The sequence below is a fragment of the Zalophus californianus genome, chromosome 9, assembly GCF_009762305.2.
Source record: "Zalophus californianus isolate mZalCal1 chromosome 9, mZalCal1.pri.v2, whole genome shotgun sequence".
NCBI lineage: Eukaryota > Metazoa > Chordata > Mammalia > Carnivora > Otariidae > Zalophus > Zalophus californianus.
In genome coordinates this window covers 13708242-13725421 of record NC_045603.1, presented here as the reverse complement: position 1 = coordinate 13725421, position 17180 = coordinate 13708242, and the positions used below count along the sequence as shown (strand labels likewise).

The window sequence follows — 17180 nt, the reverse complement described above, 5'->3', positions numbered from 1 at the left end:
CAGCCTGGGGAGGTGGAGTGAGCTGATCTGCATCCCAGCTCCTTAATTTCCATCCCTTATATCACGCCATACAACCCGGTTTCCGCTTTTTCAGGCCAGGAGCTCAAGTTTCACAGAGATGTCGACAGGTGGGTGGTGTGAACACCACTTCTAGCACGGAGCTCTCTCTGAGGTGACACAGGTGGAGAAGCAAAAAAGAGGAAAAGACCTGAGAAGCAATCAAAAATTTCCACTTACAATATTAACCTCTTTCAACAATGCATTGCCAAACAGATCTTGAATGCAAATTGATCTTTCCCGGGGATACACACTTTTCCTGGGGTCAGACGACAGCTCCGGGAAGGTTGATTTTTATGTTTTTGTTCTGAATGTTAAATCAGTGCTTAATCATATCCATGAGGCTACCCACTGGAGTGTTTTGGTCTTCATTCTTTTGATTTTCACTCTGGGAAGGGATGATTTAAGCAGGCATGCCTCCCATTTCCATTCTGCTTAAGCAAACACTCATAAGCATTTCTCAAGGGCGGAGACTGCTAAATGCACTCCAGTCTTCCCAACTGCTGGAGGAGGATGTGTCTAACTTGCAGAGTCTATTTTGCCTCTGTTTCAAGGCCTATGGAGATGATATGTAAATCTCTCTTGTGGCAAATGATAAGAAGGTAGCTATTTCTTTCCCTTCTCTTGACTCCCCAACTTTCATCCCATTCCACCCAAGACATGGGGCTTGGGGCTGAGGATAAGAGGATACAGCAGGGTCCCTGCCCTTGAGCAGACCTGTAAGAGTGTAGGGGACAGACAACGACACCAGGAACAGGAACACAAGACAGGATCAGGGAAACATGACTCTCAGGAGAAAACATTTGGGCTGAGCCAAGGGAGGATGGCTCAATTCCAATGGCTGGCAAGGAAAGGGATGTCTCCCCTGGCAGAGGGAGCCTCCCAGGAAAGTACAAGGGCACGCCTGGGAGCAGGGGACGGCAGCCAAACACTCACTCCTTGCAGAGTCAGGTAAGGAGGGTGATGGGTGGAGGGGAATGAGCCTGGAGGGCCTTGAATGCCAAGTGAAGGAGAACTTGGACTTCAACCTACAACCCCTCAGGAGCTACTGAGCAGGAATTACAGCACCTGTGGTTAAGAAAACCAACAACTCTGCGAGCGATGTGAATTCCGGGTTAGGCGAAGAAGAAAGTACATCCCAGAGGCCAACCCGAAGGCTTCTGGGGGCAGACCCAGCTGGGGGCCATCCCAAAAGCCGTGTCCTTGTTTGGGGGACGTTTCCGTTAACATAGTGCTGATCTGGTCCATATGTGGGTACAACGGACTGAATGTTTGTGATCCCCCAAAATGTGTATGTTGAAATCCTAACCCCCAGTGTGATGGTCTTAGGAGGCAGGGCCTTTGGGAAGTAACTAGGTCACAAGCGTGGAGCCCATGAATGGGATTCGTGTCCTTATTACAGGGACTCTCTCCATCGTGTGAGGATACAAGAAGTCAGCGATCTGCAACCTGAAAGAGTCTCCTCACCAAGCCCTGACCGTGCCAGCAGGCTGATCTCAGACCTTCAGCCTCCAGCACCGTGAGAAATAAATTTCTGTTGTCTATAATACACCCACCCAGCCTGTGTACTGTGTCCCAGCAGCCCTCGTGGACTAAGACAGTGAGGCAGCACTATGCCCTGGGATGGGACCTCCAGCTGTGGGGCGTTAGTCACGGTTGGTCTCGGAGTGCTGGAGCAACACGATTCTCCTTTGCCAGGGACTGGTTTGGGGATGGCCTGTGATCCACTCCTGGTCATAAACTGCAATGAAAAGTCACAGTGTCACCAAAGCCACAGGAGGGAGAGTGTCATGAAGAAAATTCCTCTTTCAGACAGACGGAAACCTTATTTGCCTCAGATCACAGAGGCCACACTATATGCCTCCCGATTTCAAGATATTTGAGCTACATTGTGTGATGGCTCCCAAGTGTGACACACTGTCGACCCATTCATCGGCTGATGGACATGTGGGTTGTTTCCATCTTTGGGCAATTCTGAATTGTGCCACTATAAATGCTTGTGTACTTCTTTGAGAAAAATGGCTCTTCTTAAGGTTATCGAAATCCCTTTGTTCTATGCACATAAGGAAGTCTATTATTATGAATGATTTTAAATGTCTAGAACCTCGGACTTGGGGAGCTCAACTAGAAACAGCTATTTAGCATCTACTATGCAGCTGGGTCTATACCAGGCACTGGAGGACATTTCCATCTCATTCAACCCTCGAGGTTTTTTTTTTTTTAAGATTTATTTATTTATTTTAGAGAGAGTGTGTGCACACATCCAAGTGGGAGGAGGGGCGTAGGGAGAAGAAGAGAGAGGGAATCTCAAGCAGACTCTGTGCTAAGTGCGGAGCTCCACATGGGGCTTGATCTCATGACCCTGAGATCATGACCTGAGCCAAAACCAGGAGTCGGACGCTCAACTCACTGAGCCACCCAGGTACCCCAACACTCAAGACTTCTCACATTTGTATGTCATAAGTCCACTGCAGAGATGAGAAAACCACGGCTCAGCGTGAATTAAATGCCACACCACGCATGTTACACACGTAGTATGGGGTAGAACCAGGATGAGACATGGGGGAAAAGTGCCCGGCCTGTTATCTGGCACAGAACAACTATACAAAGAATATGAATGAATATGAATGAATGAATCAATATCCAGTTAATTCACCAAGTCCCTAGTGGCAGTTTGATAATTAAAAAACAAAAGAACTTGGAGGAGGGTAAGAAGGAAGGTACAGTCTAATATTTACGTTTTCCCCCCTCTCATAACTCATTGTACTTTTACGGTATGAAATGCTCGGCGGGTGGCTGTATTTGTTTCCTAAGACTGCTGGAACAAAGTTCCATAAACTGGGTGGCTTAGCAGAAATGTATCATCTCACAGCTCTAGGGGCTAGAAGTTCAAGAATGTGGCATAAGCACGGTATACGCTCTCTGAAGGCACTAAGGGAGGGCCTGTCGCAGGCCCCTCTCTGAGCCTCTGGTGGTCCCTTGGCTGATGGCAGCACAAGCCCAGGCTTCACGTGGCATCTCCCTCTGTGTGTATCTGGGCCTAAATTTCCCCTTTTACAAGGACAATAGTCACACTTGATTAGGGCCCAACCTAATCCAGGATGATCTCATTCTAACTACCTACCTCTGCAATGACCCTATTTCCAAATAAGGACATATTCTGAGGTACTGGGGGTTATGACTTCGGCATAAGAATTTGGGGGGGGAATGGATATAATTTAGTCAGCAACAGCTAACCTCACCATCACACGAAAGTCAAGAAAAGAAACCACCATGAAGGCAGAGAGTCAGGAAGAGGCACTGCAGTCCTATGGGGTCAGGGATACCCTGTCCCCAGAGGCCACCTGTCAGAGAGCAGCAGGACTGACTCAGGGCCACTGGAGGAAGGACAGGATGGCCTGGACCTACCGCAGGTCTCAACCTTCTCGATGATATGAAAGAAAGAGCATGAAACCAAGCCGCAGGAAACTCAGTCCTGCTCAACCAGCAACTTACACCGTGACTTGACTGGAAACTCACCTTCTCTGGGCCTCAGCATCCAATGACAATCAGTGCAGCTTCCCTAATGGATCCCTGCCCCCTGAAAGGCATCTGCTTGTCAGTTCCAAGTCCATCAGGAGCTATAAACCCCTCCTCTGCAAGGGTGCAGAACTCTTCACAGCATCCAAAAACCTCTTACTGTCCTAGCTCCAGGTAAGAACCTCCAGCTACTGGTCCTGCCACCTTTAAAGTTAGAGATAAAATCTCAGGCATCTGGGCTCCTATAAAAAAAAATCAAATTATTCCGATGTCTCTCACTCACACAACACGTCAGACAGATGCAGCACATAAAGTGAGTTCATTAGTTGTGGGGCTGCCAGGAGAACCTAATCATGGTGAGAACACACAAAGCTGTCCCCCTCTTAGAAGTCAGGCTAAATGCTTTCCATTTTTATCACCCAATTCATAACCATGCTGTCTGGCTTTAAGAATCAATAGCCTGGTGGTTTTGGTATCCACTAAATTCTTCTTAGTTTGGACGTTTTTCCATTTCCCATGCCACTTGAAAAGAGCAGAATAAGGTAAATTGCTCCTCTCGTGGCATTTGTTTTTCCAAATCTATAATTTCCTACTGACATGTTCCACACACCAGGGAAGGCAAAGAGGGAAAGGAAGCAGCCCACAGAGGGCTCATCCTAAGATCAAGGAAGCATCAAACTGGGATCACGTGGGACAACCAATTTAACAAGTTTCACGTCAGCAAGTGTCAACTGGTCTACCAACACCAACTGGTGAGCCCATCACTCACCTAGCAAAGAACTGTTCTCTAACACCTAGTGCCAAATCCTGGGCTAATTTACACGCATGATCTCATCATTCCTCACAAGACAGCTGCCTGCAAAAATGCCTCTGTTTGATACACACATGCACAACACATATAACATATTTACGTATTTTTACACTGACATAGCACACTGAGACTAAAAAAGGAAAGCAATACCAGTTCAGTGGATAACAGAAAGCAGCAAGAAACTTGAAGAACAAGCACATAATGAAAGCTGATCAATATAAACATGCATAGACGCAAAAATCACTGAGGTTAAGCTAAATGAGAAGTTGGGAGAGGGAGTGGTTCTCAAATTCATGACCAGTCATCGAAATGTGGAAACTGGGGTTCAAAGACATGCCCAAAAGTTATCCAGAAAGAAAAGGACAGAGTGAAGTCTGGAACCTGGGTCCTTGCCTTCTTGTCCCACTGCTTTTACCTTCTTTGTCATGTTCAAATCAACACATATTTTAAGAAATGTTTTGAAGCACCTACTTAATATGGAAAGCTTCATGATTTAGAAGCATTCAAGACGGGGGCAGGGCGTGGTGAGAGAGAGAGAGAAAGACCCTTCAAGAATTTCTCAGCCCGAATCCAGAGAAACACAAAGTGTCTACCTGGGGCTCACGGAAGAGGGGCAAGGGAGACTGCTAATGAGTATGCAGTTTCTTTGGGGGCTAATGAAAGTGTCCTGGTGGGGCGCCTGGGTGGCTCAGTCGTTAAGGGTCTGCCTTCGGCTCAGGTCATGGTCCCAGGGTCCTGGGATCGAGTCCCACCATCGGGCTCCCTGCTCGGCGGGAAGCCTGCTTCTCCCTCCCCCACTCCCCCTGCTTGTGTTCCCTCTCTCGCTGTGTCTCTCTCTGTCAAATAAATAAAATCTTAAAAAAAAAAAGTGTTCTGGAATTAAACAGTAGTGACAGTCACACAATCTTGTGAATTACACTAAAACCACTAACTTGTACACTCTTAACATGGTAACACTTATGGTAAGTTATGCCTCCTTTGAAAAAATCATCAGTGACATCAGAACAGTCAGGGCTTAATAACACAGACTACCCCCTACCAAAATAATCAAGTTGTAAAACAAAACAAAAAAAAAAAAGATTCTACCAGTCACCCTTATTTATCCTGAGCAATTTCCAGACATAAGCACGTCAGCACACGACAGCTCTTTGTCTCACTGGAACTACATAATCATCCTGATGCTACTGTGCCCAAATTATGGATAAAAGACTAAGTCTCCCAAAAGTCAAGACATCTCCTCAAGACCATAGTATAAGGGGGTCAAACACCTGTCTTCTCTATCTCCTGTCATAGCACTTAGCAAAATATATTTTAGTGAGTTGGTATGGATCTCTCTCACCGGAGAGTGAGTCCCTGTGAGCAGGGATGATTTTTTTTTTTTTTTTTTTTTCAGGAAAAGAACACGTCTGGAAGAGTACTTTGAGATTTACTGGAAGGCAGAGCGGGGCCAGGGAATGGAAAACAAAGAAGGTTGAGAAATGAGTTTCCATGAAAAGAAGAAGCGGCGTCTACTAGAGGTACTCCAGGCAGAAGGGTTTTAATACCTGTTAATTTCATCAAACAAATATCCACGAAGGCCTGCTTGTGCCTGAGAAACGGTGCTTACGGTCTAGCTGGGGAGAGGGGCACGGTCACACAAGACAACAGTAGCCTCAGTGCTACCTCGTGATTCGGACAATTTGTGTTGAGAAGTGGCTCTGAGTCCCCTGGTGGCTACTGATCACCAGGCTCTGCAGGAAGTCACGGGCAAGAAAGGGTGGAGGAAGGGGATTAGGGTCTTCTTTCATCGGTGGATGGTAAAGAGGACCTGTGGATTCAAAAGGAACTTCAAAGTTGCTAAAACCAATCAATACTGAACTGCCAAGACAATCTTTCACTTTCTTCTTCCTTTTTTCTCCTTTTGTGCATGCCAACTCATGACAACCTCCAATCCACCCCGCAGGGGGGCCACCTCTCTGGGGAAGCGGACCTGGACTCCCTTGAGCCACCCTCCCTCCAAGACTCTATTTAATTAGAACCCTTTTTCTGTTTCAACAACTTGCAACAGCTGTTTTATTGCTGATAAATGTTACTACTAGGAGTAGTATTTTCTATCATATTCCAAGCAATATATTTGTACCAAGCACTGCATTTTAAGTGTTTTGCATGCAGGGTCTTACTGAAATCCAACCCTGTGAACTAGGTAATACTATCCCCATTTTATAGAAAAGGAAACCGAACAATCCGTCGTACATGTACGTGTCATACAGCCAGTAACTGACAGAGCCGGAATGTCCACCCAGGAATCCGACTCCAGTACACATGTACAGAGCTGGATTGCTGGCAGTTAACGTAAGAAAGTCTGGATTTTCTTCTAAATTTGAAGGAATACAAATTAATGGTAAAGATTTCTAATGTCCTAATTTGCTCCTTGAACCACCTCAGAGTTTAGGTATTCCAGTGCACGATTAAATAACAGCTTGAAAAGTTACAATGAAGGTGGCATTCATCTCCCGAAGAAGGCCTGTCCTGTTTTCAGAAGAGAGTTGCAGGTACTAATAAGCACAAATAAACCTTTAACTTATTTGCATGTGTATACATAGAAACGTTGTCTGTATATATACATACACACAATTACACACACACACAGAGACATGCATATATAGCTTATTTACACATGAAAGTATTACATATCCTATCTATATATGCTATGGATACATTCAGTATAGGTACTAAATATAATACACAATAGACTGTATATACACACTACACGTACACACCATTTTATTTTACTATTTTACGAAGTAGTAAACTAGGGTACAAGGGTGTTAAACAACTTGACAAAGCCACTTGATGAGTAACGGGTCAATCCATATCTCAAGCACACACCTGGCGCTCTTTCTCATACACCACGCCCACGAATTCTAGAACAGCTGCTGTGTGTGAGGTCCACTGGGCTGATGACTAATACAATGCAAGTAACAAAAGCACAAAGAAAGCTTCATTCCTACAAACCTCGGAGAAGTTGAAAACTGAAAACCTCAAAAACCCATGCCAGGTGGGAGGGGAAAAAAAAATACAAGCCCCAACTTGTTCTTGTTTACAAATACTTTTAAGCTGTTTGTCAAACAAAATGGTTTGTCTGCCAGATGAGATCCCATTTTCTAAGTTCATTAGCAGCGGATGAACAGAAAGGGTCACCGTGGTGATTTAATAATTTGGCCCTGAGTCTCGTCAAAGCCACTTAAAAAAAAAAAAAAAAATCCAAGCTGTCAGGAGAGAAAGGAAATGCTATTTGATTCAATTTGGGCACTCTTTCTGGGCAAACACGTTGCAGATATTTACAGACATGCTGTTGAGTCACCCAACCAGGGCAGGGCGGCACAGGAGATAAAAAGAAGGGAGAAGGGACGGGAATGTTTCAAATATGCTGAGCTGCCAGCCACAGACAGAAGGCCAACTCTGACAGCCCCTCTCTCTCTCTCTTTTTAAATCCTGTAGGTATAGCAAAAACATGCCTTTAGATTATAAAATTCAGAATCATTAGGAAATTAATTTTTCAAGAAGCCTGTCATCTTGGGCGTAAGTAGGGCACACCATTCAGAGGCCGGGAAGACTGGGAAGGTGGCTTTCCAAGTTCTAATAAGGGCCTTGCCAGGAGAAATTTTTTTTTTACTGTTGCCTTCATTTTATAATGCGGAGGAACACCAAGGCTCTTATTCAAGTGTATTTATCGGAACAATAAACCATCCCTAGTATCTCTCTCCAAACTGGCCCATCGTGAGCTCTCGGGGGGAGATTCAATATTGCTACGCCAGGGCAAAAGGGCACTACTCTTCGAGGAGCGAGTCACATTCAGTTAGTTACAACCCTTGGAATCCCATTTCGTATTGGGATGTTACAGAGGAACCGCAGAGGGAGGGCGGAGGCCTCTCTGCCCATTCCCTCCAGAGGGTCTCAGAGCATTCTCCTCCTTCCACCCCGCAGGGGGGCCACCTCTCCGGGGAAGTGGACCTTCTCTCCTTTATGGCCCTGACATTCCCTTCAGCTCTCAATTCTCACATCTCCAGGGAACACCCTCCCTTCCTAGCATTTACCAGCTTTACAACCTACACTTACTTGCAAGGTTATTTTATTAATGTCTCTCTTCCCCTCTAGAGTGTATGCTCCATGAGTACAGGGCTTGCTTCTAAGTAAATAATATACTTTACTTTCAACTAATGGCTGATATGATTTTTTTTTTTTTTTACCCAATTTTAAACAGGAACTAGAGAAGATCTTTGAAACCTCTGATTTATTGGTTAACCCAAACATCTGGAAAAGTGCTGGAGAGGCAAAGTTCCAGGAAATAAGGAGCACTACGTAGGCTGGTGATCTTAATCTAAGAGGCGATGTTTTTCATCCTTGGCAAGAACTGAGGGCAGGTGGAGATTAAAAGGGCATTTTGTTTCTACGATCTTCTTAAAAACAGGTCTACACGATGAAGTCTCAATATTCTTCTGCAACGTCTTTTAATTTCTAGAATTTCAGACTTTCACATTTGACACCAGATATAAAATAATGTACATTTTATTTGTACAAACCAAATAAAAGCAATTTTATGACCAGGCTTTTGGAATGCCCTTCCTCCCAATTATCTGCCAGCTCAACTGCTGGTTGTCCATCCAGACCTCACTCGATGGCCACCTCCTCCATGAAGCCTTCCTCAGCAAGCAGAGCTCAGCTCCATCAGAGTGAGAAAATCAAGTACTGAATTCAGTTTTTGCAAATCTTCTTATCTTAGTTCAAAAGAACTTAGTGAGAAAGTTACTTCCTCCTTTTTCAGCCCTCATACATATCTCCTTACAGCCCTCCAACACTTGACAAGGGGAAGTGAGAAGTCCCCTTTAGAGGGCTTTGGATTGGCAGCAGTATCTAGCCAGGCTTTAACACAGCATGGGTTCCTTTGGTTACCTGCTTAGGGAGAGTGATATAAATTTCTCATTACCATAAATGTATTTATGTAAATAATAAGGTCTTAAGAAGATTTGGACAGGGGCACCTGGGTGGGTCAGTTTTGGTTAAGCCTCTGCCTTCGGCTCAGGTCATGATCCCAGGGATCTGGGATCGAGTACTGCATCGGGCTCCTTGCTCAATGGGGAGTCTGCTTGTCCCTCTGCCCTTCCCTGTCCCTCTGCCTGTGCTCTCTATCTCAAAAAAAATAAATAAAATCTAAAAAAAAAAAAGAAGAAGAAGAAGAAGAAGAGAACAACCAGTTAACAGGAAGATGGGAACAGCAGAGCTCACGAAGCCCTGACCAATTATAAACTCCATGAGGGTAGGGACTGAGTGTCCAGCTGGTTCTCGGCCAAGTCCACGCCCTTGAGAGAAACCGAGACTCAGGAGCTTTAAGCTGAATGGTGCAAGGACACAGCAGGGATTTAAACCACATCTTCCTGCTCTGAGTCCAAAACATTTTCAACTTGGGAACTCTGTACCAAACGGCTTCAAAAGCTGATAAATGCCTGTTATGTGAGTAAAAAGAAAACTAAGATGGTTCTTTTCCTTGAGGTATTCATAACCCGACAGAAACACTTAACTCACACCATCCAGAGATTTTCATCCATCATTTTGCCTTCAAAAAAATGATGAAAGACCAAACTATGTTTCTGTGGAAGCTGACCAAAGTTTAAGTTTATCCTGCCCATCACAATGATTAAAAAAAAAACCTCACATCCAGAGAATCTAGTTATCTGACATGGCAAAAGCCTAAATTCAGCAAAACAGGAGATATAATTGACAGGTATTTCTAAAAGCTGTTTTGAATTTTTTTTCCACAGCAATACATATCCAGAGTATTTATTTAGATGAATTCAGAAGTTTCAGGCCTCACTTTTTTGCTTTAAAATGCCCTCCAAGCACATGTCCTCTCAAGGTGAACATCGGGTAAAAATTCTGCCCAAAACCACCTCAGTTGACTTTTCTTTGTACGCACCGCAAACAAAATTTCTGTGTAAGAGAACACAAAGGTTAAGAGCTGTTTTATAATTTGTGGTAGCTATAAAGACTAGACTTTTAAATGAAGGAAGAACCACTTTCCTGGAAGTAAATGAGAAAAACTTGTGAGTGATGAGGTAATAGTTCAAACTGAAAAGCCTATGAGCAGATGCGGGGCGGACCGAGGGCCTGATGGCCCCTGGAGGTTGACCGCAGGCCTGAAGAAAAAACTAGCAAGGGGTCAGCCACAGAAACCACCAAAGGATGACAACTGGGGCCACTGTCTGTAGGGGGGATCCCCATGGGTGACAGTATGGCACAAACGTGAAAGGAGTTACATTATGAAAAGTTAAAATAATCCTTGGTCTCTTGTGTTGGAGAAGGGCGAGAAAGACGACTTTAGAACATTTTCTGTAATATCATCGTGTGTTTTTGGTTGTCTTTGGTTTGGGAAATTTTGCTGCTTAAGGGGGGAAAGGTGTCCTTTCACTTGGGAATTCACCCGTATGGGACATTTTATTGCTAACAGTGCCTTATTATTAGGCTACTGGGGGGTGTTTTACGAATGAATTTCTTTAGGAATAATGCTGCTAAGTGGAATTGTTATTAGTATACTATTATGAACATATATCTAAATAATATTAGTAGCACATTATTTTTCCATATAGTAATTTGAGATGATTATATAGAAATCATTTTGGACTCTTTCATATGGGAGCTAAGCCAAAGGCTTACTACCTCTATTACTACCACCACCACCACTAATAACAACTACCATCATTTTTCTAGGAAAAATACTTTAAGTCTTATATGTTATCTAAGGGAAAAGGAAATCTTTGTGTGTCTTGTTACGCACCTGCTACCTGCTAGGACAGGCACGAGCTAACATTATCTCATTCCATCCTCAAGTTAAACTTTATTCTCATCTGTCCCCTTCTCTGTCTGAGGACTGTGATGCCACAGAAGCTAAGCGGCGGGCATGGCGTCCCTGCTAGCCAGTGGCAGAGCCGACATTCAGACTCAGACACACCGACTCCAAAGCCAGTGTTATTTTCCCTCTCTGTGACAGAACATACTATGATTGCAGATATTCTAGAATTATATGAATGTCAGGAGGGCAATGGTGTCACCCGGAAAATCTGCTCTTAGAGACCACTCTAAGGGGGCAGGCAGAGTGTTGGGGGGGCATGAAAGAAGAAGAACCCTCTTTTGTGCTCTAAGGGCAGCATTACAAACCAGACTAGTAGAGTCACGTGCTCAAAACCAAAACAAACAAAAAAGCACACAAACAAAAAAACACAAGCTTCCAGACTTTTCCTCCATAGGAAATGGAGGCGTGCCCAAGCCCCCTGACTGCAGTCCACAGAAGTATCTCTCTCCCCTCCTTCACTATCCAGCACTTTCCAATTTTCCAGGAGAACAGACTTCCCTTCCCACTATGTCCAGGGGTTTCCCCCAAAACCCCACCCGTGAGAAAAGGGAAGGAAAAGGTGGGGCCGGGGAGGTCAGAAGAGCATCTGTTCGGCACTGAGTACTATCTTATTTAGCATCCATGAAAGCTTTCCACACACAGAAGACCCCTGGGTGTGTCCGGAGGAGGGAGCTCCGTGCCTGGCCAAGCTCCTGCAGGCAATGCCTGGAAGATTTATGAGATGCATACCACGCTCTCAAGGCATCTCGGAAACCGGTGTTTGAGAACAAGTTACTATTCGTGCTAGGGACCCAGGCAGGAGCCGGAAAACACGTTCTCCAAGTTTAAAATTCCCTTTGCTCTCTCACCACCCTAGACTGCTACAGGGCTTTTTTTTTTTTTTTTTTTTTTTTAATATTACAGCAGGGGGAGAAAAGGAAACAGCCCACCACCCCACCTCTGAGAATGGATACTGGACTTTTCTCCAAGCGCACACGAGAAAGGACAAAGTCAGTCTCAGCCCCTGCCTGGCGTCCGTAATGTCCACCTCAAACCGAGTAGAAAAAACCCTCCCTCCCAGCCCAGGGGCAGCCGCTTCCACCAGCTCCCCCATATTTTACTTCGGTCGGGACATAAGTCCACTTTTATTACAACGCCATTGATGGAAATGAAAGGCTCACCTGCCCAGTTTCCAGTCCAAGACCCGAAGCCCCAGCGGTGAGAAGTGAAGTGCGCCGCTTTCCCTCGGGATGATGGCTTGAACTCTAGAATGCGGATGGCATCAGAGTCCCTCCTGCCTCCCCCAAGAACATGGGAAAATCCTTCTCCCTAAATAGAACTTTTTCCAACTCATGTCCCAACCTTCGTGGTGTGTCTGCATTATTTGCTCACCCACCACTGCGGATCTCTGCTTATTTACATAAGGCAAGCCCCCTTTTGTCCTTAAGAATCTGTCCTCTTGCTGCATCTCTGTCATAATCATAAAAGAAGGGGAAGTGTGAGAATCTCTTGCTTTCGCCAAAAAAAAAAAAAGAAAGAAATACTAATATAGATGGAACTGAGAGAGGCAGCTTTTGTGGGTTTCTTTTCTTTGTTTTTTTTTTTTTTTCTCGCAAAAGAATGTATTTTGGTTTCTGAGTTTTCTGTAAGGCTTCTCTCTCTCCTACAACTACAGGGAAAATAAGGAAGTTTATGGGATGCGGAGGGAAAACCTGGCTCAGATATTGTGAGGTTGAAAGCATGAAGATGACAAGTTTATGCTTGATGCGACGCCCACTCAGCCTCCTAAACCCACAGAAGCCACACGCTTCCCAGCACCTACATTCTGGTCCATGGCGGTGTGTGGTTGGGTCCCCTGTGTCTGTGCATATAATTGGGGAATTATGTGCAAATGCTGACAAGATCTCTTCCCAGATCCCGGACCACAGAAGATGGAGTCTCAGTTTGCTGCTTCTCTGCTGGGCTGGGGGCAAATCCCAGGGGCCGCCCAGGCACCTGCAGCCCTGGCTGGGCCCGGAGCATGAGGCCTCTCTGCCCACAGACCTAGTTTCCTCTGCCAGTACCCCTCTTGGGGGGCAGCACAGAGGCAGTAAACCCCCAAGGAGCCAGGTGGCTGTAGTAGTTGAAAGGCCAGCACAGAGATCCGGGGTCTCTTACTGCTCTGGGGCCTTGGGCAAGACACACACATTCTCTAAACTCCATTTCCTCATCTGTCCAGCATCCACGGGTACAACTGCCCAATGTGGGACAATCTCAAAAGCAAAAGGGAGAGTATGCATATAAAACGAGGCCAAAATAACGGAGGATTTTGGCAGGGAATAGGACTCAGTGAATTGGTGATAGTTGCTGGCCCTATTTTTTAAGAGAACGGATCTTTACCAAGGTTTAAACTCAGGCGCCATCTTTGTAAACTGTGTCAGCTGGTAGAAATTACTTTAGTCTGTCAGCCTCGATATCTTCACCTCAAAAACTAGGATAATAGCAGAAAGTTGTAGGGTGGTTGAAAGCTCAGCGTGGAATAATGTAAGCAATTAGCACAACGGCCGGCAGGCAGTATATATTTGATTCACTCTTAGCCATATTAATCATTGCTACTACGTACTTCTATTTACGTTTACACAGATAAAACCACTGTGAATCCTGCGGCAATCATAACCACATACGCATTAGTGGATGTTTGTATATGGGGTCTTATAAATTGTGTACACATGGCAGACGTAATGATGAAGAGTGTAGACTCCGGAACCAGACAGCCTAGGTTCAAATCCTGCCTCTGCCACCTCCAGGCTGTGTGACTTTGTGTGCATCAGTGACCACCTCTGGGCCTCAGTTTCTTCATCTGTAAAACGGGATAAAAAATTGTACCTACCTCATAGGGGTTCTGTTAAATCAGCTGATATACATGTAATGCCTCAAACATATTAAGTCCTCAGACTTTACCCAGGTAATACAGACATTAATGCCTGCATTATGGAATTTACCTTAACATGTTACTGGAACCTTTTCTGCAAGTCAATTTCAATGGGAGTGAAAAATAAACAGGTAAGAATTTGAAACATTAGAAGGGAGGGACCTGGACAAAGCCGTGACCTCTAACACACTTGGTGGCAGAGGAGAGAAACATCGAAAAGAATCCAAAACTCTAAGAAGAAAAGCAAAATAAACCTTTAAAACAATAAGTCAAGGCAGAAGAGGTGCCAGGAACAGGATCTTTCCTGTAAAATAATCCTGCCAGCAAAGAACACAACAAAAGGAGCTAAGAGAAAGAAAATAGGAAAATTCCTGCTGCAGAAGACCCTGGGAAAATGCAAAGAGACTGGTGGAAGAGAAGGGGAAATTTCCACCTTAAAGGTGATGTGGTAAGACTTCTAAAAGCATCTGGAAAGAGGCTAGTTTAAGTGGGAACCCACAAGGAACATTAGCAACAGATGGGGGTGGGTGGATGGGTGGGTGGCTGGATTTCCAGTCAATCTGCAAGTGGGCCGATGAGAAAGGGGAGGAAGGAGACCCCTCCAGTCAGGCCCTTTACCTTCCCCAGCCTGCGCCTCCTGCCTCTGGAGAGTCAGTTTCGGACACTGCGCCCTTCAGACACGCTGGTCTGCATTTTCTCCTCTTGCCTCTTCCCAAAGGATCCAAAGGACCCTCCTCTACCCAGCCAACTGGGTTTGGAGAGGAGTCCAACTGATGTAGAAAGGATGTTAGGGTCCCGAGGCGATGGCTAAGAAAGAATTCTTGAGACGTCTTTGGTACAAAAAGGTGGTTTTATTAAAGCCCAGGGACAGGACCCAGAAAGAGCTACCCTGGGGTCATGAGGAGTGGCCCACTATATACTCTCAAGTTGGGAGGGGGTTAGGAATTTTGGAATCAAAGTTTCCAGGGCCTTGAGGGGGCTAGCTGTTGTTAGGAAAAAGTCATTTATTACTGTCTAACAATACCTTACTCATGAGACCCTTCAGATGTGTATCGGTGGGTCATATGCTTGGGGGATGATTGCCAACATGTATCTTGGGGGAGGGGGGTAGAGATGTAAAGGAAGTTTCCAGAGGAATTTTTATATGTTAAAGTAGACCTAGAGGATCCTGGAGGTTGGACTAAGATTGCCTTTTGCCCTTAGCAGAGTAGTAACACCACCGAGGCAGCTGAGTTCCTAGAGGAAGGTCACTCTGCCTGTTTCAAGGACTTGTCGGTGGGCTACAGGGAGTCAGGAAATTTAATTTTTCTTTTGCCTTTGTTTCCCACATCACCACCACCTCAAGTGTTACAGTGGGTTCCAATCAACCTACGCAATCGTTGTCATCAAAGCCCCCGTGATGATTCCAGGTGGCATGCATCTGAGTGACCAGTGGCGGCTGTGGGAAAAGCCGCACAAAGAAGAGTACACGGTCCCACCTCATGCCAGCCCTACCTCTGGAATTCTCAACTGCAGGGAACCTCCAGTATATTCCCTAAACTGCTGAAGCCAGTTTTGTAGATGCTGCTTCTCAAGGTCATCCTAACAGAGCCAGTGCCTTTGAGTTCTGGGACCCTCCTTTATCTGCAGAATGTTTCTGAAGACACACTGTAAACTGAAAACACCGGTTCTGAGAATAAAATGCCCTGAGTCTTACCCCAGTTTTGCGATTTACGATTGTGACCCTGGAAGTTCCTTAACCTCCCTCCCCACCCTAGCGCTCATTTTATTTTGCTCATCTATAGAATGGGGATCCCAATCCTCATGCTCAGGGTGCTGCATGAATTACATCAGACGATGAATGCAAAGTACTGAGCAATATCTGAGGTCGTGTGAGTACAGATGTGAAGACACACACAAGCTGCATTTATCTTTAAAAATGAGCATATTATATAACCAAAAGTATCGGTGAAAACAGAATACAGGAAAGCTCTAGGAAATGAGTAAGCAGAACCTTATGGGTATTCCTACTCCTAAGGTTTGAAAGGGAGACGGATGGAAGAGACAACCACCAGGAGTGCTCCACAGATAACAATCTCCTTCCTCTTCCCCATTCTTTACCAAGACACACACACGACATTTTTGCATCAGGAATGTTCCACACTAGTAAATGCAGCTCCACACGCTGGATGTAGGATCTTGACACATTTTCCAAAGATCTAATCTGGAGAGGATGATGTAATCATTCAGGTCCCTGCCACCCCCGGCTCTCTTAAATACTGGAGGAATATGCACGAAGGAAAACTGGCACCAGCCCAGCCCCATTTGGCCCGTGACGCAGGTGACGAATGCAGACGCCATGACACCCATCCTAAGTCCTTCCTCAGAACAGTTCTCCACGAGGGCTCTCCATGCGGCTCAGGAGACTCAGAGGCGGAAGGAACTTTCAAGGTCATGGCCTTCAACATCCCAGCCAACTCTACTGCATTCAGTTAAAGGTAACGATAGGGTGGACCTCAGTCACCTAGAGCCGTGAATTGTGGCTTCTGGTCTGTAGGATTGGTTTGGACACCTTCAACTGTATTCTGCCTCCAGATTCCAGGAGCCTTCTTTTTCTCCAAGAAATTGCTGTTAACACCTCGATCCATATCAGGATGGAGAGCCAGTGATATGCCTGGTCCTTTGCAAAATACCATCTCTAGTCGACTGTGACACTTGTAATCCCGTGGGTAGGATGCAAGACTAGGCCCTGTGAAGTCAGACTAGAGAAGGGCACACCACGGCCTGCTGTTTGTTCATCCGAGAAGCATTTCTAGAGCAACGCTGTGGCCTGGCACTGTGGCCGTGAAAATAAAGGCACAATCCACGCAGCAGAAACAAATCAGCAGACAACCAACTCGAGCAAAAAGGGATGCCTGTCTTTGTAAAGACAGAGAGAAGAACATTCTGATAAACAAAAGCAAAAGTCACTGGCTGAAAGTGTTGGTGTCGGGAAAGACTTGGGGTGCAGGAAAGGAAAACAGAGAGGTCTCCGTTGA

The 17180-nt window shown here is 45.3% G+C and overlaps 1 protein-coding gene across 7 annotated transcripts in view; it reads right to left on the bottom strand.

Moving 5' to 3' along the window:
* LARGE1 (LARGE xylosyl- and glucuronyltransferase 1) overlaps positions 1-17180 on the bottom strand; it is a 541701-nt gene that overhangs the window by 413005 nt on the left and 111516 nt on the right. For 2 of the 7 annotated variants that reach the window (XM_027592145.2, XM_027592144.2), the window contains exons 2-3: positions 3577-3818; positions 1614-1798 (exon numbers count right to left, since the gene is read on the bottom strand). The exons of 4 other annotated variants lie outside the window; for them this stretch is intronic. In XM_027592145.2, the coding sequence (XP_027447946.1) occupies positions 1614-1795 (182 nt within the window). In that variant the 5' untranslated portion in view covers positions 1796-1798; positions 3577-3818. The remainder of the gene's footprint in view (positions 1-1613; positions 1799-3576; positions 3819-17180) is intronic. One more of the 7 variants, XM_027592146.2, reaches the window with a different exon arrangement.